Here is a 24,116-nt window from a genome sequence, read left to right on the forward strand (position 1 = left end):
GTTCTAGGGAACTGATGACCTCAGATGTTAAGTCCCATAGTGCTCAGAGCCATTTGAACCCTATTTCATCATGTGGGCTAACATCCAACGGCTTTCTGAGGCCAAGGTCCATTCCCCAATTTTCGGCCTGACAGTAGCAGATGATGTCATAGTGGACCCTGTTGCTACATCCAGCACCTTGAACCACTATTTTGCAGAGATTTCAAGCTCTACCCACTGTCACCCTGCCTTCCTCTATTGGGGAAATGAGCAGAGGCGGCTCAGGTGATACCCTTCTCTTCTCAGAATCACGAGTGCTACAATGCCGCCTTTACTATGATGGAGCTAGATCATGCTCTCACTTCATTCCAGTCTTCTGCTCCAGGGCCAGATGATGATCGTATTCAGATGTTGCAGAACCTTTCTCTTGTGGGCAACCACTTTCTCCTTCATACACACAATTGCATCTGGGCAGAGGGCACATTCCCAGACGCTTGAGTGAAGCCAGTGTCATACCCGTAACTTAAATCCGATAAGGATAAACACCTTCCTTCTAGTTATCACCCCATTTCTCTCACCAGCTTTGTTTGCAAGGCGATGGAACGTATGATTCATGCCCAGCTGGTATGGTGGCTTGAGTCTCGCAATTTACTAACCAATGCGCATTGTGGATTTAGAGCGCACCGTTCTGCAGTTGACCATCTCGTCACTTTGCCATCAATGTCGTGAATGGTTTTCTGCAGAGATACCAGAATGTGGCTGTGTTTTTCGATTTCGAGAAAGCCTAAAACACCTGCTGGAGGACTGGTGTCCTCTGTACACTCTACACATGGGACTTCCATGGCCGCATGCCCCATTCCTTCAGGAATTTTTGAAAGACCGAGTTTTCAAGATACTTGTGAGTTCTGCCTCATCGGACACCTTTGTACAGGAAAAAGGCGTGCCTCAGGGTTCCGTCCTCAATGTTATCCTCTTTGCTATCACCATTAACCCTATAATGACCTGTCTACCACCGGACATCTCTGGGTCCCTTTTCATTTATGATTTTGCCGATCTATTGCAGTTCTCCATGGACTTGTCTCCTTGAGCAGCATCTTCAGCACTGTCTCAATCATCTTTACTCATGGAGCATTGATAGTGGCTTTCATTTTTCCACTGACAAAACCATGTGTATGAGTTTCTGGGGGTACAATTGGTTTCTTCCACCGTCTTTACATCTTGGGCATGTTGCTCTACCATTCATTGAAACTACGAAATTCCTGGGGCTCATTCTGGATAGGAAACTTTCTTGGTCTTCTCACGTGTCTTACCTGGCCGCCCACTGTATGTAGTCCCTCAATGTCCTGCGTGCCCTCAGCAGACTTCCTGTGGAGCAGTACACCCTGGGGAGTGGATCGGACCACCCTCCTGTGTTTGTATCAGTTCCTTGTCCATTCAAAACTTTATTATGGGTGTCTCATTTATGCATCAGCACAGCTGTCCATCTTACGCCGTCTCAATACTATCCACTACCATGGCATCCATTTGGCCAATGCGCTGGCCCCATTTACACTAGCCCGGTCGAGAGTCTGTATGCTAAAGCTGCCAAACTATCACTATCATACCGCCGTGACATTCTCCTCAGCAGATACGCATGCCGTGTGTCTGCCATGCCTAGCCACCCATCCTACGCCTCCTCTTTTGATGACTTCTTTGATCACCAGTATGGGGTGCACCCCGCTTCTCTGTTATCTCCTGGATTTCACTTTTGGCTCTTGCTCCAGCACCTTAACTTCATGCTACCTACCACTTTCCAAATGGGTATGAACCCTTCACAATCTTGACTTCGTGCAGCGGTCCATGTTCACGTTGGCTTTCATTCACTTCCTATAGACACTTCTCCAGCCTCACTCTATCACCGTAAGTTTCACAACCTTCTTGCGGAACTTCACGATAGTATCTTTGTGTACACTGATGGCTCTTTGACTGACCGTGGTGTTGGGTGTGCCTTCATCATTGGCACTGACATTTTTTGGTTTTGGCTTCTGGAACACTGCTCAGTATTTACAGCAGAGCCCTTTGTCCTGTATCAGGTCACGCAGTACATCCTGCGACACAGGCTTTTCAACTGCATTATCTGCTCCGCCTCTCTCAGTGCCCTTCAGAGCCTCCCTTAGTGAAACAGGTCCAGGAAAGTTGTCATTTGCTCAGTCGTGATGGAGCCATAGTGATGTTTATGTGTGTTCCTGTTCACATTGGTCTGATGGGAAATAAGGCCACTGATGCAGCTGCCAAGACTCCAGTTCTCGCACATTGGCCTGTGAGTTCTTCCATTCCCTCCAGTGATCTCGGTCCTTCCTTCATGGGAACAAGCTCCGGGGAATTACACCTCTCACAGCGGCTTGGATGACGGGGAGATCATTTTAGCTAGGCTGCGTATTGGGCACTGTCTTTTTAGCCGTTGGCATTTGTTAAGTGGTTCTTCCCCACCATATTATGCTCTGCCGGTTTGCCATTTCTTGACAGAATGCCCTTTTTTTAACCACTTACGTTCTCATTTATGTTTGCTGGCTGAGAAATCGGCCATTTTAGTGAACAATGCGTGGGCTGTCAACTGCATTTTACTTTTTATCTGTCATAGCAATATGGCGAAGGACATTTAATCTTTAGTTCAGCACCTCTGTTTCTCTATGTCGTATTTTATGGACCTTCTCCAAATCCCTGTTTTTAGCTGTATTACTGTTATGCATGGGTGCGTATGACCCTAATTGCTTTTGTGCCCCTAAATAAAAATAACAATAATAAAAAACACCACTGCTGGTGATTAAGAAACTGACACTTCCGAATTACATTAAGATCAGCTTGTCAAGAGGAAAGTGACAGGCATGACAGCACATGAACCTGATTTAAAGTAGTTAACCTTGATAATAACTGAGGCAATATCATCCATAAAATGTTAAGAAACTATATGAGAAAAACTATGGCAATTTAAAGTTTGGGGATGCGACACAAGATTCGAAATCTCAGTAGAGATACTCAATTGTTTTATGTGCAAAATGCATTGATTTTATGTAAATCGAGGTGACTGAAACATTGATGTTTTGTAGGTAGGTGTGTGTGTGTGTGTGTGTGTGTGAAGTGTTGGCCTCTATGCAAACACTGAAGAGTACCTGAAAAAGACAAGGAGTCTGACGCATCATAAATTTTTGTACTGATCTGTCACACAGACAGTTTGAATCTACTTCATTTGTTAGCGTATTTCAATCAATATTAGTAGAAAATGTATATATTAATGTTCATGGCGGTAAACAAAATATTCATGAGTGTCAGTCATGTCAGATTATTAAGTTTGTTTGTATATTTGATGGAAGTTTCCTTCGACATTGTCAGCTGATCAATGCCTTCTTTTGGTAGATAAACTAAAGCTGTCATTCATTTCATTTATTTATTCTTTCACAGTCAATTAAATTGGCATGAAATCTGCTACATGCTAGTGTATCTAAAGAATTATAATTTCAGCACAACCACACAAAGCAGGTAGTAGAAGCGACATCTATATTCTATTATTCTATATATAAGCAAAGATTACACAGCAGGTTTTGTATTCAGAAATCACATTTAAATGTTGGTTGTTTGTGAGATCATCATGGTACACCTTTTGCAAAAAGGGCAAATATCAACTGTCATGTGTCAGAGTTGGACGGCAGCAAGATTGAGGCCTATTTAGACTGCAGTTTACAGTTGTGCAATACTGCTGCTCATTTTGGACAGAATTGCATGACTGTGATGTGAATGTGGAATCAGTGTGTTCAGGACTATATTAATGCCACACAGGACCTCAATGGCCCCACAGACTATTGCCTGATGTAGGTAGGAAATGACAGGCTTATCCAGATGTCATAGAGTGACTGTGTGTGCTAATGTGAAGAGGAGTGGGAAATTGCATGTGTGATCTTAAGTCACTTTTTAACATGTCTCCTTTCATGCATTAATTGTAAGGGCACTGATAGCCATTACAGTGATCACCCTAAATGACAACAACAAAAACAACAATAGCAACAAGTGTTGGAGAGGACAGCCATATTGTTCTCTCAGCTATGCAGACTGACTGGTAGAGCCCAGAATGTGACTTGAGTAAGGAAAAGGACTTCTTTGCAGCAAGACAAGTGTCCACTTGGACAATGCAATGATATATAAAGTACTGTGGACCATTAGCACACTGACCATTGTAGTGGCTTCCTTTCACGTGTGGCATTGTAGTGGCTTCCTTTGACGTATGAAAATTTATCACAGCATGCTGCAGAATATACTTGCGTGTTTTGCGGGCCGCAGGACACTACATTAAGTGTTTTCCTAGGTGCGGGGTGTCGTGCATCACAATATAAAAATAAAAATGGTGTTTTTTTATAATTGGACAACTGTACATGATGAGGGTGATAGAAGAAGTACTTCTGACAGTCTTTTTTAATTCAACAAAAATTTTGTGCTCTTGAAATGGAGACATATTTATGAGTTTAAGAAAAGTTCATTTCTTGTGCTACTTCATATTTATCATGCTGTATCTCCTAAACTGCGTGTCATACAATAACATAATTTTATGGTTGGCTTCAGTAGTACATATTGATAGTGTGTGGAAACTTTCTGCCTAATAGACGTAGTGACAGTGAAGTAATCATTCGAAATGTAGTAAGTGACAAGCCTTTTCCCATTGTACTTTCTTCGAGGACAAAGCAAGAAAAAGTTTCAGGAAGGTGATTGTGTTTTTTTTAACAGTTTGTTGGAAGTTGGCAAGTGCTACAGTTTCCCCCATACAGTTTCCTCCATATGAGTATTATGTAGTTCATTAGCACAGCACAAGTTCCAGCACTCTGCGAGGAACATTTTGCTATTATAGGCATGGTGCAGTGCAGCGTGACTAGTTAGGGAAGCAGCAAAGGCAAAACATGCACGCAGTTATCCAACTAAACACCTATTAATTTTGGCACTCTGAAAGTTCAGGGAAGTTAGGGAAGAGGAGGAAGACTGTATATTATCGGGAAGAGTATTCAGGAAGTGTAAAGCAGTCACACAGATGTTCTTCCTTCATGAAGCAGAACACATGTATAACATTTTAGTAACAAAACAGTTGCTCGACAATATGGAGAAATGATCAGAAATTAATGAACTGTCCAAGGATAACATGATACCCTTGGCAGGTGTTAGTGTTTAATCCAAAGCTAAGGGATTCACTGTGAGGAGTGGATTCACCAACTTCTTCAATGAGACGAATTTTAAATTTTGTTCACATTACTCATCACAATAACATCATCATCGAGCTCATTATAACTGTGGTTAAAGGCTAGATACAAATCTGTGTAGATACACCACTGGCCATTAAAATTTGTACACCATGAAGATGATGTGCTACAGACGCGAAATTTAACCGACAGGAAGAAGATAGTGTGATATGTAAATGATTAGCTTTTCAGAGACTTCACACAAGTTTGGCGCCGGTGACGACACTTACAACATGCTGACATGAGGAAAGTTTCCAACCGATTTCTCATACACAAACAGCAGTTGACCGTTGTTGCCTGGTGAAATATTGTTGTGATGCCTCGTGTAAGGAGGAGAAATGTGTACCATCACATTTCCAACTTTGAAAGAGGTCGGATTGTAGCCTATCGCAATTGCAGTTAATCGTATTGTGACATTGCTGCTCGTGTTGGTTGAGATCCAATGACTGTTAGCAGAATATGGAATCGGTGGGTTCAGGAGGGTAATACGGAACGCCATGCTGGATCCCAAAGGCCTCATATCACTAGCAGTCGAGATGACAGGCATCTTATCCACATGACTGTAACGGATCGTGCAGCCACGTCTCAATCCCTGAGTCAACAGATGGGGACGTTTGCAAGACAACAACCATCTGCACGAACAGTTCGACAATGTTTGCAGCAGCGTGGACTATCAGCTCGGAGACCATGGCTGCGGTTACCCTTGACGCTGCATCACAGACAGGAGTGCCTGCGATGATGTACTCAACGATGAACCTAGGTGCACGAATGGCAAAATGTCATTTTTTTGGATGAATCCAGGTTCTGTTTACAGCATCATGATGGTCACATCCGTGCTTGGCGACATCGTGGTGAACGCATATTGGATGCGTGTATTCGTCATCGCCATACTGGCGTATCACCCAGCGTGATGGTATGGGGTGCCATTGTTTACACGTCTCGGTCACCTCTTGTTCGCATTGACAGCACTTTGAACAGTGGACGTTACATTTCAGATGTGTTACGACCCGTGGCTCTACCCTTCATTCGATCCCTGCGAAACCCTACATTTCAGCAGGATAATGCATGACCGCATGTTGCAGGTCCTGTATGGGCTTTTCTGGATGCAGAAAATGTTCAACTGCTGCCCTGGCCAGCACATTCTCCAGATCTCTCACCAACTGAAAACGTCTGGTCAATGGTGGCCTGGCAACTGGCTCCTCACAATACACCAGTCACTACTCTTGATGAACTGTGGCATTGTGTTGAAGCTGCATGGGCAGCTGTACCTGTACACGCCATCCAAGCTCTGTTTGACTCAATGCCCAGGCATATCAAGGCCGTTATTACGGCCAGAGGTGGTTGTTCTGGGTACTGATTTCTCAGGATCTATGCACCCAAATTGCGTGAAAATGTAATCACATGTCAGTTGTAGTATAATATATTTGTCCAATGAATACCTGTTTATCATCTGCATTTCTTCTTGGTGTAGCAATTTTAATGGCCAGTAGTGTATATATTACATCGGATATAATCAAAGATATTTTGTCTTACATGTTTCAATAATTTTTTGCCAATTTCTGCCCACTCAACTCCTTTTGCATTTAGTTTTTCAACTCAGCAACAGCCTTGTACCACAAAATATGCTGTTTGGAAACCATCTTGAAGCTGCTCATCCTCTGAGGTAGAGAAGCTATGAGGTGACATTTCTAGTGAATGTTGCAATAATTAGATTGGATGAATTAACTTGTCTGATGCTGCCACTGCGCATGAGACACATACTTCAGCTCTTGCTTAGGAGTTTACTGCTCTCAGTTTGCCTTCCCCACTCCTTCAACCAAGCAAATCACTGCAACGTGTGGGACAGACTGAGTCTTGTGTGGAGGGCAGACTCCTCCAGAAGCATGCAGGCATTTTCCATAGGTAGAGCCTGAAGCAGCACTGCATTGCCCATACTGTAGGAAAAATAGTCTGGCATGTTTGTATTGTGTGAGAGGAGAGCATGGTCACACACATGTATTACACACCACATTGCAGCAAATTTCTGCAGCTAGGAAAATGTAGCATTAGGAAAGAGGCTTCCTTGTCCACTTGGACAATGCAATGATGTCTAAAGTTCCATGGGCCATTAGCACATTGACCATTGTAGTGGCTTCCTTTGACATGGCAACAGAGAGAGGTGCTCCAACCGTGGTGAACCCATTGACAACACTGGACTCAGAAGCGGCACCACATCCTCTTTTCAGATGAGTCCCAGTTCTGCGCACAGCATCATGATGGACACATGTGTGGAAGCTCCGAGGAGAATGAACATTGCCAGATTGCGTTCATCATTGTCATACCTCTCGTGATGCTATGTGGTGTCATTGGATACAGAACGTGATCATCTCTGGTTTGCATAGCCTATAGCAGACATTTAATTTCTAATGTATTGAACCAAGTGGCTGTGCCCAGTCTTCAATGCATCGATGATGTTTTTATCAAAAAATATATGATGCAAGACACCATGTTTGCCCATGATGTCCAGACCTACCTCAATACTTGGGGTGTTTGACTGTTTCCCTGGCCAGTTCATTTTCTAGATCTCTAATTGAAAAAAATTGGTCATGGATTGCCAAGAGACTGGCAGCCATGACGCGCCAGCCACTACAATTGATGGACTCTGGTCTAGGGATGAAGCAGCATGGAATGGTGTACCTGTATCTGTCCCTGTCATCCAAGTTCAGTGTGATTAAATGCTCAACTTGGTCAGAGTCAGTGTTGCCAGAGGTGGCACCTCTTTACGCTAAATTTAACACTATGTATTCACATAACAAGTAAAATTTCGTTATTTACTGTCCTCCTTGTTGCAATTTTAATGGCAAGAAGTGTATTTACAGTATCTGATGATGGCTGTTCTCAAAAATATGTTCTGTAGTTGGAATCAAATAAGTAACAGATGCAATATAAATGGAAACTGGGATAAAGTGACACACCTGTCTTGTATTTCATCAATTTTGAAGCACAAAATCAACTGAACTGCATCAGATCCAACAAAGAAAGTATGAGTGATCACAAAAGAACTCCAGAGCAATTTTTCTTTTTTTATTTATTTTCTTTTTTTTATTTTATGAATAAGAGAGTATAGATTATATTTTCATCTAATTTTTTTTATTACCAGTGGCCAAACTGGGCCATCTTCAGATTTAAAAATAAAGTACAGGTGGACTGTTGGTACCACCAGCATCAGCTGGTATGCATCATTGCAACTTATGCAACTTCATAAGTTGAAGAGACTGCTATGTAAAAAGTTTTCATATGATTTTACTGTGTATTTTATATCTCAAACTTTACGTTGCAATTGCAACTTGAAGTTGCGCATGAGATACATTACCATTATGATTAATCCAATAAACACACAGTGCTGATTGGTTGCTAATAACAGATCTTGGGTTTTCCATAGCAACATTTAATGATACGTTTTGGGCGTAGCCCCTCATCAGACGATCCGTTATAAAATATATACAACATGAGCACAAAAATACTTCACAACCCACACAGTAAGGCAAAATAAGTGACAGACAAATTTTCAGAATGCAAACCAGTGTATATATTAAAGACAGTTGTATAAGCCCTGACATATAGTGCACGAGGTTTCACAGTGAAAACAGTCAAGTGCAATGGCTGAGCATGAAAACTAAAGTGAACAAATCATGCTAACAAGAGTAAAGTAAACTAAAAGCATGCCAGACGGCGTGCCAAGCTTAGCTCTCCAAATATTGTCAAATGCAATATAATTACAAAAAGAAACAAAAAGGCTATAGTTAGCTGTATGTGACAATGAATGTCATCAAAATTCACAGTATTGATGAGAACAACCCACGTGTACAGTAAAATACATCAAAATATGTGTGTGTGAAATGGCAATAACAAATCAGAACAGTACCTACACAGAAAATTCTTCATTTGTGTGGCCATATTGTCCGTAGTTGCTTTACAGTTCTTGAGGGTAATTTTGTTCTGTCATTGAAACTGAATTTCTTAGATTTTTCACAGCACACTGTTACGCACACGATGTAAGCGAGAAATCAAGCGAAAATCACCACCACTGGTGGTGATAACCTCAACAAAGCTAAAAGCATCTGGTGAAAAAATCACTAATTTTCATAGTTGCAATGACAGAACAAAAATACCCTCAAGAATAGCTATACAGACTGTGTGATTCAAACTAGAGTCAGAGTTTGGATTCAATACAGCATTTCTATGGAACACCCAAGATCTATTATTAGCGACCAGTCAGCATTGTATATGTTTCTTGGACAAACTTTAAAGCTGATTCTTACCACAACAAAGGAGAATGGAAAGAAAAGTACCCCCAAAAGAAGTAAGAAAAATGCTTTCTTTTGTTGTTTCATTATATCATTCACCTTTATAACAGCCCTTCACTGCATCTGAATAATACTGATCATTATGATTAACATTTTGTATTTGTGTTTCATGGCATCAACATTTTTGGCACATTCTGTACTATGTTAACAGATTATTGGCAGTAACTTTTGTAACAATATTCAAATACTCGATAACCGTCCAAGTGTGTTAACTGTCGTATTCCATTACAGAGTGTTCTCATGCGCAGTAGCCAACCAATGACGGGACCAAACTCAAAAAGATGCAAGGAAGATGAAAGACTGATCAATTCAGTGCTTGGACCAGGAAAACGAGGTTACATAATTGATACAAGGACACAAACATTGGCACAAACTGCAAAGGTAAGAATCTATTGAGCTTACTAGTATATTGAATTCTGTGGGTTCATGGCCTAACAGAACTGGATGCCCAAAGATGAGAGTAAATAATTTTTGGGTCTGGAGTTTACTATGGCTAGAAAGCCTAATAACATAATTCTGATCCATGTAAAAGAAATGTAACAGCCATGGCACTTGTGTCCTTAAAGATAAGTCATGAATGAAGTAAGTACTTCAAGAATCTGGCAAGCAAAGTAAATTATTAATGGAAATGTGACGTTTCCACATGTTTTAATCAGGATTGTTCACTAAAATTGACATCACAGTGTTCATTTATTCATTAACACATGTTTTCTTTTATATTTTATGTCATGACAATTTGGTAGAATTCCACAAGTTTGAATATTACTATTGCAATCATCACCATTGAGCAGATGAGTAGATTTACATATAGGTATCATTAGACAATAATTTTCCCACTTTGTTTTATGAGGCTTGTATCAGGATGACTAGTTGCACACACATGAAAAACATTGCTTTTAATGCATTTAATGGAATGCTAAGGTTCAGAAACCACGGTATGGCCACATTGCACTGTGAGATTTCTGCATATTCAGTTTCTGCTGAAGCCTGTCACATTACTTGGCACCTATGTCCCAAGGGGTGTTTCACACTGAAAGCAGCATCAAGAGGCTGTATTTAACAGCAGCAATCAAATGGTGCCAAGTCAGGACTGCATGATCCTTACTACAGAATCTCCTAGCCAAATTGTGCAATCTTAGCATAAATGAAATCTGAAAAATGGGATTGTGTGCTGTCATGTAGATACCCTGCACAGGCACTTATCACAAAAAGCAGGAAACAGTTGGCTTGAAATGTATGTTTCAACATTGATCGTTGTTTTGCTCAGATGAAGCTTGACTGCCATAAATTCATAAACGAGGTTTTTGACTATTGTAGGTACAAACTAAAGGGACAACTAGAGGACCATGAAAGAAGCAAACAGTTTTAGTAAACATAGATCTGGAAACAAATGGTTTCATCTGTATGAAGTATTATGACTGAGTACATGAACATCTTGTAACAGACTCTTCAAAGATCCAAACTGCTGATATGTACTTGTGGACAAACACGTTACAACTAATATTCCACATGGCCACCATACATGAGAAGACAGGCTTCAGCACAGATCCTCATCAATGCTAGTACATGTTACAAAATGCAAGGCATGTTCTGAATGCACTAACAACCATCCACAATGCGTTTCTGCAGTTGATCTACAGTATCAACAGGACTGAAATGCGCCAATGTTTTTAAATATCACCACACAAAAAAAGAAAAAGTGCCCAAGTCAGGTGGGATCTGGGAGGCCATGCTATTGGCAAGCCATGACCGATACACTTCCTGTCTTCATTCGTGCACCATATTTCTGAACAGCCACATGAAAAAATACTGAGGCATCATCATGCATATTTCACTGCAGGGTAGCCTTAAATGTAGTCTTAGACGTCAACAATTTTTTATTTTTTTTTTAATTTTTATTTTTTTTTAAATTTACATTTTCTTTGCGTGGAGCCATCGTAATGATGGCTTTTGCAAACGTCAGACTTAATACTATGGTTATATTTATACTTATAAAATACACTATATTCTGTAGCTGTTGCTTCTTATGTCTATTTTTTACATTGATCACATTACAACTGATATGCTAATGCCTCATGTTACAATCACTATCTTAAAATTCATTGGAAGAATATAAACATTTTTCTATTAGAAAAGATGTTAATGTTTCAGAAACATTTCCCGTGTACGTTCTTAGAGAGTTTGGTAGCTTGTTATACCAAATCAAACCACTGATATATAGACTTCATCAGTCATTTTTAACGTTGTTCTGTTACGGAAATAGTTACACTTTGTTCTAGTGTTGTGATCGTGTACATCACTGCCCTTGATAGCTTCTGTTGGTTGACTTATAAAAAATACAACTATTTTGAAGATGTACAGAGAATATATTGTCAGATATTCGTGCTGCACAAACACTTCACAACATGAATCTCTATGCCCCATCCCATGTATAAGTCTTATTGCTCTTTTCTGTAGTAGTAGTATTCTTTTTAAATGTACATCAGCTGCACAGACCCATAGTTCAATTCCGTAATTGAGAAAGGGGTAAAGTGTTCCATAATATACTATTTCAGTGCATGGATAGGAACTATCTTTGCGAGCTGGCTGAGGAGATATATGGCACTACTGACTTTTCCGCATACGAAATTAATGTGATATGCCCACCACAAATTTTCATCAACATATACACCCAGGAATTTACAGTTACCATTTTCTGTTGCAGAGATATTACACACACTATTCATATTGTTGTGATGAGAACTGCCTGTTTTAAATGTCAGTAGTTGAGATTTGGTGATATTCACCTTGAGTCCCTGATCATTAAAGTATTTTGTTACTTCTGTTACACCACTAGTAGCAAGAGATTCTAGTTCTTTAGATTCGCTCCCATAGAATAAGATAGATGTGTCATCTGCATAGCTTACAATATGGGAGTTAATGGGTTGTGCAATGTCGTTAATATATGTAAGGAAGAGAAAGGGTCCAAGGATTGAGACCAGTGGTACACCTTGTAATACAGGTTCACTGGTGGACTGGGCATTCAGGATTTTGTTATCTAGTTTGTATGACAATTTAGTGCTTTGCTTATGATTCAACAGGTACGTGGTTAGAAGATTCATGGCTTGATCCCCAACGCTATAAGATTTTAGCTTTTTAAGAAGTACCCTATGGTTTACCGTATCAAATGCTCTTGTCAGGCCCAAAAATATACCTGCAGTCTGCATCTTCTGGTCCAACAGACAGTAAACTTCATGGATGAACTGTGTAACTGCTGTGGTTGTACTTAGCTTTTTTCTGAAGCCATGCTGTGAATCTACTAGCAGTTTATGTTTTGTGAAAAAGGCACTTAGTTGAGAAAGGATAATGCTTTCGAATATCTTACTAAAAGTGGGAATTAATGATATTGGTCTATAGTTGGGGACTTCTTTCTTACTTCCCTTTTTATACACTGGTTTCACTACACTCATTTTTAGAACCGTTGGATACATGTTTTCTCTAATACTGCAATTAATCAGGTGAGTAAGAGGTTTAGAAATTTCTTTTAAGTATGCTTTAGCAATAGCACTGGATACGCCATCCCATCCAGATGAAAATTTTTTCTTTAGCATGTATATTGCCCTGCGAACCTCCTGCTCATTCACTTCCACAAATTCAAATTCGGTACACTGGGTGAGATGGCATCGGATCTCTTTCTGTGAATCTGTAATATGCGTTGATTGTTCGCCAGAAATGTAGTAGTTATTAAAAATATTACATATAGTATCTGGGTTTTTTATAATGTTACCATCATGTCTTATGCTGAGTGGTTCCATGTTCATCTTGTTGGGACCTTTTCGGTATTTGTCAATCAGCTTCCAAGATGCTTTGCTTATGTTGTCAGACTGTTCTATTGTTTTGCTGTTAATCTGCTTCCTTAGATTGACAATTTCAGTTTTAAAAGTTTGCTTGGCCCTATTGTATTTTTCCTTGAAAACCTGCATAGTAGTAGTTTTATAAAGCTGGTTTAGATCATGTACTTTCTGCCTGAGCCTAATCAGATTTGTTGAGAGTTTTAGTCTAGGATTACTTCCATTTTGACAGTGTTTAACTACCTTCTGGATTTCTCTGACTGAACAACTATATTCATAATGATGCAATAGGGTTGAGTAGAATTCATTCCATTTCTCATCCGACCCTTTTACCTGATACACAGAATCCCATTTCTCATTTGCTAGTTTGTCTTTAAGAGCATTAATATTTGAGGTATTCAGCATTAGTTTCTGTGGCACAATGTTTGTTATTTTAGGCACAACTGAATTTTTGTATTCTATCACCTGACAGAAGTGGTCAGAATAAAGAAAATCTAACTTACTGTAATTTACCTTATCTATAACATCTTTGTTGATTATAGCATAATCTATTCTATTGGAACATGTGTCCGTCACTCTGGTGTCAGAGTTCACTATATTTACAAGGTTGTATGAAGTCAGTACATCACTGAGTTTCAAGTTTACTATACTATTTGAGTTTGCATCTATATTAAAGTCATCTAATACAGTAAAGTCATTAGAACCAGCCTGATCAGCAACACTACTAAGTTTATCCATAAACAGCATTACATCAGCATTTGGTGGCCTACACACTCCAATCATTTTATGCTTTGATAACTTAAGATTATTACTGTGGAGTACAATACCTGTCATTTCAATTGATCCTTCTTTGGTGTGGTGTTCAAGAAAGGAAATTTTTTTAGCTTCTACATCCTTACTAACATAAATTGCCACACCGCCACCTTTATGGTTTTGCCTACAATAACTACTTGCTAGTAAGTAACCTTCTAATCTATAGTATATTATTTCACTGCATTTTAGCCCATGTTCTGTTATTATTAGTACATGTGGCACGTGTTCCTCTATGAAGATTTGTAAAATGTCTAGTTTGTTTCCGAGATATTGCACATTTAAGTGCATTAACTTTAAGGGTGTTATCCCTTCTTGTTTATTTACCATTTCGCACGAATCAAAATCGTTTGAGTTACACTTTTTATGACATTTTGCATACACTGGTTTTTTGGAACTGACCTGCAATGACTGAGCACTTACTTCACACAGCCTGGCTTTTCTTTGCGCACACAGGACTCAGTCATATCCGAAATACATCCCTAAAAACTATTATTATGGTCCTTTATTCTAAAAAAGTCTCGCTGTTGTAGCCCAGAGCAATTGGAGCTTTCTCCACACTGTCTTTCTCCCACAGTTTGCTTATGTGGGAAACTAGCTTGGCCTTCCCTTTCCTGTTTAAGTGGAATCCGTGTTTTGTATGTTCATCATGACTCATCTTACTTAATTCTATCAAATGTACATGGCTAAATTTATCACACAGTTTCTTTAGCTCAGAATTGTAGTGTCGAATTTCTTTGTTTACACACGACCACAGTGGTAAATCATGTCGCACTGGCATGTTTGTGATGACAATGTTCATTTGAAATAGTTTTGGTAATATGTTACGGAAGCCTCGCAGGGCTGTCTTGCTTTCGTTTTTGTATACATCATTGCCGCCGCCAATAATCACAATGTGAGTGTCTTTGTCCAACTGACTCATTTCTGTTGTAATATTCTCCACCACTGCATTTAACATTACACGAGGCTTGATTTTCGCGAAAACTGAATGCTTTGAAGGCATACTTTCGTGAATACGTTTGGATAGATCTTTTCCATGACTGTCGGCACACAGAAGAAGCCCTTTGGTGCATCTTAAGGTTGGCAAGTTCTTGTTTGGTCCTTTAGTGGGAGTTTTGTGATTACTTTCAGGTTTGTTTATGTCTATTGTGTAACCACAATCCGCTACAAGTGCTGAGAATTTGTTTGATAATGGTATCACTGGGGCTGTACTTACATGTAGTTCTTGCTTGCTTGTTTTTTTTTTTTTTGGCACACGCCACATTTTCTGCGCGGGATGACTATTAACAACGGCGTTGTCTTGAGTTAGGCGATAATTCCGATCCACTGCTTTATATTTAGTTTCCAGCTCTTGATATTTTCTCAGAAGTTCTTGATATTTTGTATTGATTGATACTAAATCATCTGTTAACATGCTTATTATTTTTTCTTTTGTCTTTAGCGTGTTCGTTATTTCATTTACCGCGGCACTCACGAAGCACTATCGGCATGTCCAATCATGTTCGTCTTTTATATATTTCAAATTGACTTTGACACATTTGTTGTGGTACCAGTACTTGCAGTCGGCACACAGGATACCTCTTTTGACCTTCTTCACACAAATTTTACAAATCTCACTATCACTTTTTAAAGACACTGGGACATCACTACACGAAAAATGTTCACTCGACACCATATTGCCAATATATTCTGTAACGCTGGCATGACTGCACTTTTGCCTAAGTCATATCAGGGAAACCATTGGTTCTCAGGCATATGTTCATTGAATTATTTGCTTGTTTCATTGTTCTCTACATGCCTCTTGTGTTTGTACCTAAAATAGCCAAATATCCTGTATATCTCAGAACATAAAGGAACTTTTTTTGCGTATGTAATAATGAATTCTGTAGTAGTGAAGAAGAGGGATAGTTTCACACTTTTTGGAGACCTGTTTGATTTGAATGGATTAAAACAATCTAGACTGCAACCATATTTTATTAATGGCATTAATAAATTATTATTTTGATCTAGACTGTTGTTTTAACCCAGCTGTAATACCAGATCGCTGTTACTTCTCGGGACCATGTTGTCCAAATTTATGTTTAATTTGGGACTGTACTGATACATCCATTATTTGTCACCAGTCATTATTCTTTCCAGAAAGTTATAGTCAGCTTTATGTAATGATGTGATTGTTTGTCACGATATTCATTAGACACCAACTTTTGCAAAGGATAGCTGCCTGTGCACACTGTTGTTCACTGTACCATACCAAATATGGAAATACTCTGTCAAGGTTCTCAGATAAATCCTGTGCTTATTTATAATCACCTACTGAATACCTTGGATATTGGGTGGTGATGTCCCACTTACCAGTTACAAGGAATACCTCATCACCAAAGCAGTGAAGAATGTGGAGCACCACAAGTTGATGTTGCAGCATAAACATTTTTTTAGTGTGAATTTCACTAGATTTGACTTATTTTGCCCACAGTAAAATGAACTACAATTCATGCTCCTCATCAATAGACAGCTGTATTACAGGAATTGCCTCATGCTCGGCAACACGTCCGTCAAGGGCTGTTTTATCTCAAATAATCTAACATTACTGTGGGACAATTTGTTTATCAGCTTCTGGTTACCCAACCATAATAATGTGGTGACAGAAAAAGGTGGTATATTGTGTTTTGATCTGCCCATGTAATTTTTGTAAACATTAAAAAATATACTACAGTGCTGTAACACTATTCGTTTTTCTATCATCACCTTCCTCTCTCATTGATAGTGCGTGCTTATACAAGGCAGTGTAGGAATGAGATCATTGCGACATGCAACACAAATAAAGGTACAACACTACACTACACAGGTATATTTCACAGCAACTTCCACAGGTATAAAGAACAGTTCCAAAGAGCAGAACTGACAAAGTAATACAGAATAACAGCACAAGTAGCTTCATATGTAGGGACAGTAAGTAGATGTTACACTGCAAGCAAAGAAGAGCTTGGGCAGTTCACAATAGCAGTACAAATAGATGACCATAGTTTGACCTGGTGACGCTGGCGATATGTGGGCACTGGTGTGTTCATTATGCATGGTGACAGATTCATGCTAAGTGCATTTATGCCACTGTCTGGCAGCTTGAGCCCTGCAGTGAGCATCCCGACTGGATCGGTGATCCTCTGTGGCCTGCCGTGCCATTGCTCCAGATGCGCCAAAGAGTGGGTGGCATCAATAGTTTGCTATGCCTGCTGAAACGCATAGTAGCCCAGTGGATTACCAAAGAGATGAAGACCTCAAATGAATGTTATAAGCATCATACCAAATATTGTAATAAAATAAATAAATGTCTATTTTTAAACAGAATATAGTATTCTTTTAATTTGTCTTCTTTTTATTCAACCAATTATTCATCTCTACAATCCAGTGATGAACTTTTCTTTAATTCTGCTATTTTTATATTACCGGCAGTTCCTTTTAAGTTATAAAGATGTATTCTAGGGTATCAGAATTCCAATTGAGAATGATCTACATCTTTTAGTAGACATATTACTAAAACATGTGAGATGAATGAAACCCAAATTCAGTCTTCCTGCAAAAACTATTTCTTACTGCTTTGACATAGCAAAGTCAAGTAGTGAGGTCTCACTATTCATCAGACAATATGCATTAAAAACACATCAAAAAAAGTTTTGCATCACCTCAGTTCCGAGAGTTCCAGAATCTGTACAGAAAATTGAAATAGAAATCAACATAATCATCATTTCTGCCCTTTTAATTGCTCATGAAAATGACATATTGCATGTTGTATCACCATACAGCAAGACCTTCAGAGGTGGTGGTCCAGATTGCTGTAGACACCAGTACCTCTAATACCCAGTAGCATGTCCGCTTGCATTGATGCATGCCTGTATTTATCGTGGCATACTATCCTCAAGTTCATCAAGGCACTGTTGGTCCAGATTGTCCCACTCCTCAACGGCGATTCGGCGTAGATCCCTCAGAGTGACTGGTGGGTCACGTCATCCATAAACAGCCCTTTTCAATCTATGCCAGGCATGTTCGATAGGGTACATGTCTGAAGAATATGCTGGCCACTCAAGTCAAATGATGTCATTATCCTGAAGGAAGTCATTCACAAGATGTGCATGATGGGGGCACAAATTGTCATTCATGAAGACGAATGCCTCACCAATATCAGTTGGAGGATGGCATTCACGTATCGTCCTGTCTCTATGTATCTCCTTCCCTTGTTGAGAGCCCTTCCTGGCACAAAGTAACCATGCGGACACGATCGTACAGCGGTATTGACCATCTAGGCATGGTTGAAGTACAGACTACATGAGCCATGTAGCTCCTTCCTGGTGGAATGACTGGAACTGATCAGCCGTTGGACCCCATCCGTCTAATAGGCGCTGCTCGTTCATGGTTGTTTGCATCTTTGGGCAGGATTAGTGAAATCTCTGAACAGTCAAAGGGGCTTTGTCTGTGATACAATATCCACAGTCAACGTCTATCTTCAGGAGTTGTGGGAACCAGGGTCATGCAAAACTCTTTTGGTTGTGTGTACCATTCTGCTCTTGCAGTCCTTTTTTGTTCAAATATATATACAGTAAACATCAGTTTATTTCTCATTATAAATAAAATGTGTCTTAAAATAAGTCATTTATGTGTCCAGTTGATAGAGTGGTCCCAACCCAGTGAAGTGCATATTTTGTTTAATGTATATGAAACAGGCAGGAAAACATGAAGAATACTGAGTAGTGCTGTTATATGGCAGTAAAAAATTGATGTATTAAATGGGCATGTGAAAGTTCACTTTGAAAAATATTTTATTTGCAATGGGAAACAAAGCTATTCTTTCCATGTTGTATGATACACATGATGAACAGTACTTGTTTGGACTGACTCCATCTACACATTACAAAATCATAACAACTAATATCTGCAGAAACACAAGAGAAAAAGCACCTGAGAACTCTTAAGACAGTCACTCAGTATATTGTCTATATATTTGAAAACCAAAGGAATACGAGAGTATAACAGCATAATTCACACTACCTTATGAACATCAAGACTCCATAACTTCATTTCACTATGGCAAATTATCATAATTCAATAGATGAGAACGAATTTTTACAGGATAATTGATTGTTTGTTTCTCTCACCCTCCATATTTTTGTAATTGGTCTGCTTAATAATGTGGCTCATTCTCAGAAGTGTAGGGAAGCTCTGGGAAAACTGACACCTCAAAAACAATGAGGAATTATTCTTGTTTCTATGCAAAGTAGTGAATTGTAGTTTCTGTGAGAAGTACTGAATTATATCTACTAAATCTTGTCAAAACACACACACACACACACACACACACACACACACACACACACACGATATATGCTTGTAAGCCGCACATTATTTCCTGTTAAATGTAGCTGTTACAATTTCTTTGACACAATATAATGCTTGTAAGCTGCACATTATTACCTGTTAAATGTAGCTGCTACAATTTCTTTGATTTTTAAAATAAAAATAAAATAAAAAACCACTATTCTGATAGTGGCGTACGCATTACTTTGTGACCATTAAATCAATAACTGTAAAGATGACAAACTGACAGTTTGAATCTATTAAAACTACACTTACAGATGTCTTAAAACTGGTGATTAGTATTTAATTCAAGACTGGATATAATTTCTTGACCCGTTTAACACTATATGAATCACTGGTTTCTATATCAACACTGTGTGTACCACATTCTTGTACCAGGATGGTTGTCATAAAGTCTCAAGGATATGTGACTCACCTTGCTTCTAAGTATGTTTTTCAAAATTCCACTTACACAAAATAATAATAGTTTTTCATAGAAAAGTATCTTTTGAACTTACCTGATTGTATTTAAATCACTGTGTTAAATATATCTAGTAATTTATTTCAGTTATGAAAATAGAAATTGAAAACAAGAGTTATATGTCTTACATGCAAAATATAGTAATGCTAATAATTTTTGTTCACAGTCTCGAGGTGGAGGATTCGAGGTTGAAATATACTACCCTCAGTGGCGTAGAGTTAATAAACCAATTGATCGACACCATGTTCTTCTTGATAGTCTCACAAAACTTGTTGAAGGTATTAATTTTTTATGCCATAGAGTTTTTGGCGTAACTTATAAACATTTCTTTCAACACAGTGATTAAAAGGAAAGATGCATGAAAAACTGAAGCTGGAAAAAGGGTACTTCATGGCTTTGGGATCAAAAGCGTGTTAGTCAAACTGCATGCAAAACGTTTGCGAGAAATCTTTCTTTCTTCTTCTTTTTATATATATATATGTTCAGCATGGAACTCTAGTACTGTAATGGCTGTAAAAATTTTGTGAGCTGCAGGTGTGTATATGCTTAATTAATATAAGTTGGATGTATTTGTCTATCCCTTTTCTGCATAGAAAATGATTTTGAGGGCGTGACTACTAAAACTTTTCAGTAAAAAAGAATGGAAATGAGCGTACGGCATTGTGGGCCAGGAGTCCCCCATTCTGGGAAGTTCGGTCACCGAGGGCAAGTATTTATTGCATTCGATGCCACATTGGGCGACTTGTGTATCAGAGATGGGTATGAAATGATGAGGACAACACAACATCCAGTCCCTGAGCAGAAAAAAAATCTCCTGCCTCAGCCGGGAATCGAACCCAGGCTCCTTGGCATGGCATTCTGCCGCACTGACCACTCAGCTAACGGGGGTGGATTTTCAGTAAAAACGATGCTTTTAACTTCTTAAGTAAAACTATTGAAGTTAACTACCATTCATTTTGTATGCTTTAATGTTTCCAAGCGCAACTTTGAAGTGTGAATCATTAATAAGTTTTACGACACCTGTTGACTGATATGTAACCCACATGCATATCATTATCAACCACAATTGTATTATACTACCTGTCTGTCAATAACATATTGTTTTTACTTCCTGTTACACTACCTAGACTGAGAATATTTAGACATTTTCCATTGTTTCAGTTTTACTTTGTTTTTTGTCTCCAGTGTTTTAATTCCTCCTGATGTCCCATTCATTAGTAATTAGTTCAGAAGAAAGCAAACTATTTATAAATAATAACATAATGAAGTTATAAGTACATAACGTATGTTTAAGCTTTCTAGATGTATATCAATAAAAATATGAGCATATTCCATTATAACATGTGAAATGTTCCACATCCACAGACAGTCAAGGAGCTTCCCAAAGCAAATCAAGGCACGTATATCATCCATGCACACAGGGGGTTGTAGTAGATTCCTAGATTTCAGACAATGGAAAATCCAGGATGGAATATAACAATTTTGTGAAAAGGGAAGTTGGTACTCACCATATAGCGGAGATGCTGAGTCGCAGATAGGCACAACAAAAAGACTGTCACAAATTAGATTTTGGCCAGTATGGCCTTCGTCAGAATTAGACGAGAGACACACACACACACACACACACACACACACACACACACACACACACACTCACTCAAACAAACGCAAGTGAGTGTGTATGAGTGTGTGTGTTATCTAAATTTGACGAAGGCCTTACTGATTGAAAGCTAATTTGTGACAGTCTTTTTGTTGTGCCTATCTGCGACTCAAGATTCCTAGATTTGTCACTTAAAGTTGGTTCTAGAAAAATGCGAAATGGATTTTCGTGGGATAGTTTCTGTCTGTCTTCAATCATGTGCCAGTTCATTCCTTTCAGCAACTTAACGTCACTCTCTCATACGTCAAATGAACCTATGACCATTCATAATGCTCTTCTTTGTACCCATTCAACATCCACCATCAGTCCTATTCGGTACTGGTCACACACACTTGAGCAATATTCTAGGATGGGTCGCACAAGTGATTTGTAAGCAATCTCCTTTGTAGAATGCTCATGTCCCTACAAAATGTTTCACCCAAGTATTTGTATGTGTAGACCGATTCGTTTTCTGAAATGCACCATTTTACATTTATGAACATTTAAAGCGAGTTGCCATTCTTTGCATCATTTTGAAATCTTATCAAGATCTGAATGAATATATATGCAGCTTCTTACAGACAGCATTTCATTATACACTGAAATGCCAAAGAAACTGGTATAGGCATGCATATTCAAATACAGAGATATGTAAACAGGCAGAATACAGCATTGCCATTGGCAATGCTTATATAAGACAAGTGTTTGGCGCAGTTGTTAGATCGGTTACTGCTGCTACTATAGCAAGTTATCAAGATTGAAATGGGTTTGAACATGGTGTTATAGTCGGCACACGAGCAATGGGACACAGAATCTCCAAGGTAATGAAGAAGTTGGCACTTTCCTGTACAACCATTACATGAGTGCACTGTGAATATCAGGAATGCGGTAAAATATCAAATCCCCGACATCGCTGCAGCCGGAAAAAGATCCTGCAAGAAAGGAACCAACGATGACAAGAGAATGATTCAACATGACGGAAGTGCACCCCTTCTGCAAATTGCTGCAGATTTCAATGTTGGGCCATCAACAAATGTTAGCATGCGAACCATTCGAAGAAACATCATCAATATGGGCTTTTGGAGCTAAAGGCCCACTCATGTACGCTTGATGACTGAAAGACACAAAGCTTTACACCTTGTCTGGGCCCATCAACACCAACATTGGACTGCTGATAACTGGAAACCTGTCACCTGGTCTGATGAGTCTTGTTTCAAATTGTATTAAGCGGCTATGGAGACACAACCTCATGAATCCATGGACTCTGCATGTTAGCAGGGGACTGTTCAAGATGGTGGAGGCCCTGTAATGGTGTGGGGGATGTGCAGTTGGAGTGGTATGGGACCCCAGATACATATAGATACGACTATGACAGATGACACGTACATAAGCATCCAGTCTGATCACCTGCATCCATTCGTGTCCATTGTGCATTCTCATGGACTTTGGCAATTCCAGCAGGACAATGCAACATCCACATGTCCAGAATTGCTACAGAGTGGTCCAGGAACACACTTCTGAGTTTAAACACTTCTTCTGGCCACCAAACTCCCCAGACATGAACATTATTTAGCATCTGGGATGCCTTGCAACATGCTGTTCAGAAGAGATCTCCATTCCTTTGTGCTCTCATTGATTTCTGGGCAGCACTACAGTAGAGTCTCAATAGTTTGAGTTTCCAATAATCCGAGCCTCTTAAAAAAAAAAAAAAGGTGCAACAATCTACTTTCTTTTTTTTTACTGACATGATAAATAATGAAAACATCATTGCAAAAGATAGATAGGGAGAGTACAGCTCAGTGACAAAGCAGACAACAATGCAATCAACACCGACGATTAGCTCGCTGCCCTGTTGCACGAACATCTGTTGTCAGTATGGCACGAAATACCCCGACTGCTGCCAGCTGCTACCGATCAAAATTGGGGAGTTCATACGCTGCTGTAGTTCCCAGTACCTGTACTGTAAAGTGTTGTGTGTTGTTTTGTTTTGTTTGTTGACTGTGTGTTCTGTTGTACACCTTACAAAGATGAGTGCTGTAACAAAAAAGAGGAAATTTGTGCCTTTGCATCTAAAATTTGAAGCACTAAGACGACTTGACATAGGAGAAACAATAAAAAATCTTGCTCTTGAATATGGTGTCGGTGAAATTACTGTTGGTGACTGGCAAAGAAACCGACTTAAATTGGAACAGTTTTCTTCACAGAAATGCTCACATGAATCACTCGGTCGAAGAAGTATAAAGAAGTCAGACTTCGAAAAAACAAGTGAGGCATTGTTCATGTGGTTTACCCAACAGAGACAGAAGGGTGCTCCGATTTCTGGCCCAATCTTGCAGGAAAAAGCTTTGTTTTTCAGAAACCAGCTGCAGAAAGGAGATGACAATTTCACCGCTAGTGTGGACTGGCTCGACAAGTGGAAGAAGAGGTACG

General features: G+C 39.2%; 1 protein-coding gene across 1 annotated transcript in view; it reads left to right on the forward strand.

The window, feature by feature from the left end:
* Positions 1 to 24,116, forward strand: part of LOC124595181 (myotubularin-related protein 9) — a 126,844-nt gene that overhangs the window by 61,549 nt on the left and 41,179 nt on the right. Inside the window, exons 6-7 of the mRNA XM_047133793.1 lie at positions 9,812 to 9,961; positions 20,214 to 20,325. Of these exons, the coding sequence (XP_046989749.1) occupies positions 9,812 to 9,961; positions 20,214 to 20,325 (262 nt within the window). The remainder of the gene's footprint in view (positions 1 to 9,811; positions 9,962 to 20,213; positions 20,326 to 24,116) is intronic.

Source organism: Schistocerca americana, chromosome 2, assembly GCF_021461395.2.
Source record: "Schistocerca americana isolate TAMUIC-IGC-003095 chromosome 2, iqSchAmer2.1, whole genome shotgun sequence".
In the NCBI taxonomy this organism is placed as follows: Eukaryota; Metazoa; Arthropoda; class Insecta; order Orthoptera; family Acrididae; genus Schistocerca; species Schistocerca americana.